Raw genomic sequence first — 2249 nt, 5'->3', positions numbered from 1 at the left:
AAAAGAGAACCAACCCAGCCAGTCCTCTGGGACCTGGCCCTCTGAATCTTGTCACCACCCAAATGTTAGTTCCTGCACCATGACCTATTGGTTCTCTTCCTCTTTGGTCTGGAGACACCCAGATCAGCAGCTTTCCTCAGAATTTTTTCCAGTTTTCCAGTCAAGGGGTTATCTGGGAATGGGAAAGTTTGGGAACTGGGAGAGGAAGGAGATGAGAGTGACAATGATGGGAACAGCCCGAGAAGGAGTGGGAAAAAGTGCTGAAAACAAGCCAAGACAGTCTGGATCCCCTAGCTGATGAAAGGTCACAAATTATTCACTCGGATGGGCCCCAGTGAAGGGTTTCCAAGTGGACCAGGGGCGGGGGGTGGGGCTGGTCCTCTTCTTTCAGGTCACCTGGCAGTTACCCACACCAAATTCGCTTCTGTATTATGAATCTGTTTATCTCCCTTCAGTACACTGGTTCTCGTACATGCCCATCACCTTCTTCCTTTTATAAATTTTGGAGTGAGGCCTATTTCTCTTTCTGCCCTTGGCTTCAGTTAATGGGAATATTAGTTTGTACACAGAAGATGCTGCCAAGCTGGGCTGTGAAGGGAAGTGGCCTGGATGACAACACAAATCCCTGAGGAGGATAAAGGAGGATTTGCTCTCTCCCCTGGTCAAGCAGCACTGCCTCTCCCCCAAGTCCCTGCATGTCACTGGCCTGGAGGCCCCACCAGCAAAGACAGCTTACGTTGTCCTCCAGGTGGCCATTGCAGCCTGGCTGGGCCAGCAGCAGCTTGACGATCTCCACGTGCCCGTGCTCACTGGCACACATAAGGGCGGTGGAGCCCTCGTCGTCCTGAATGTTGACATCAGCCCCGCAGGCCAGCAGGCCCTTCACCATGTCGATCCGCCCGTGACTGACTGCCAGCATGAGGGCCGTCTGTCCTGCCTGTGAGGAGAAATGACAGCAGACTTGAGAAGCACGTGGTGGGTTGGCAGGGTGTGACCCACAGTGCGGCTGTGCTGGGGGAAGGGAAGCAGGGAGAAAGATAATGGGAAAGCATTGACAGGGAATTACTTGGGGCTGGGTGGTGGCAAAAAAAAAAAGATCAAAGGCAAACCACTTCAGTATTCTTGCCTTGAGAACACCATGAACACTATGAAAAGGCAAAATGATAGGATACTGAAAGAGAAACTCCCCAGGTCAGTAGGTGCCCAATATGCTACTGGAGATCAGTGGAGAAATAACTACAGAAAGAATGAAGGGATGGAGCCAAAGCAAAAACAATACCCAGCTGTGGATGTGACTGGTGATAGAAGCAAGGTCTGATGCTGTAAAGAGCAATACTGCATAGGAACCTGGAATGTCAGGTCCATGAATCAAGGCAAATTGGAAGTGGTCAAACAAGAGATGGCAAGAGGGAATGTTGATATTCTAGGAATCAGCGAACTGAAATGGACTGGAATGGGTGAATTTAACTCAGATGACCATTATACCTACTACTGTGGGCAGGAATCCCTCAGAAGAAATGGAGTAGCCATCATGGTCAACAAAAGAGTCCGAAATGCAGTACTTGGACGCAATCTCAAAAACGACAGAATGATCTCTGTTCGTTTCCTAGGCAAACCATTCAGTACCACAGTAATCCAAGTCTATGCCCCAACCAGTAATGCTGAAGAAGCTGAAGTTGAACGGTTCTATGAAGACCTACAAGACCTTTTAGAACTAACACCCAAAAAAGATGTCCTTTTCATTATAGGGGATTGGAATGCAAAAGTAGGAAGTCAAGAAACACCTGGAGTAACAGGCAAATTTGGCCTTGGAATACGGAATGAAGCAGGGCAAAGACTAACAGAGTTTTGCCAAGAAAATGCACTGGTCATAGTAAACACTGTCTTCCAACAACACAAGAGAAGACTCTATACATGGACATCACCAGATGGTCAACACGGAAATCAGACTGATTATATTCTTTGCAGCCAAAGATGGAGAAGCTCTATACAGTCAGCAAAAACAAGACCAGGAGCTGACTGTGGCTCAGACTATGAACTCCTGATTGCCAAATTCAGACTTAAATTGAAGAAAGTAGGGAAAACCACTAGACCATTCAGGTATGACCTAAATCAAATCCCTTATGATTATACAGTGGAAGTAAGAAATAGATTTAAGGGCCTAGATCTGATAGACAGAGTACCTGATGAACTATGGAATGAAGTTCGTGACATTGTACAGGAGACAGGGATCAAAACCATTCCCATGG

The 2249-nt window shown here is 47.3% G+C and overlaps 1 protein-coding gene across 11 annotated transcripts in view; it reads right to left on the bottom strand.

Moving 5' to 3' along the window:
* Positions 1-2249, bottom strand: part of KANK1 (KN motif and ankyrin repeat domains 1) — a 216355-nt gene that overhangs the window by 3154 nt on the left and 210952 nt on the right. For all 11 annotated transcript variants that reach the window (XM_010860686.1, XM_010860682.1, XM_010860685.1 and 8 more), the window contains one exon: positions 737-937. In XM_010860686.1, coding sequence (XP_010858988.1) covers positions 737-937 — 201 coding nt within the window. The remainder of the gene's footprint in view (positions 1-736; positions 938-2249) is intronic.

Source organism: Bison bison, unplaced genomic scaffold (genome assembly GCF_000754665.1).
Source record: "Bison bison bison isolate TAMUID 2011002044 unplaced genomic scaffold, Bison_UMD1.0 scf7180017864469, whole genome shotgun sequence".
Classification (NCBI taxonomy): domain Eukaryota; kingdom Metazoa; phylum Chordata; class Mammalia; order Artiodactyla; family Bovidae; genus Bison; species Bison bison.
This window is presented reverse-complemented; position numbering and strand designations above follow the sequence as displayed.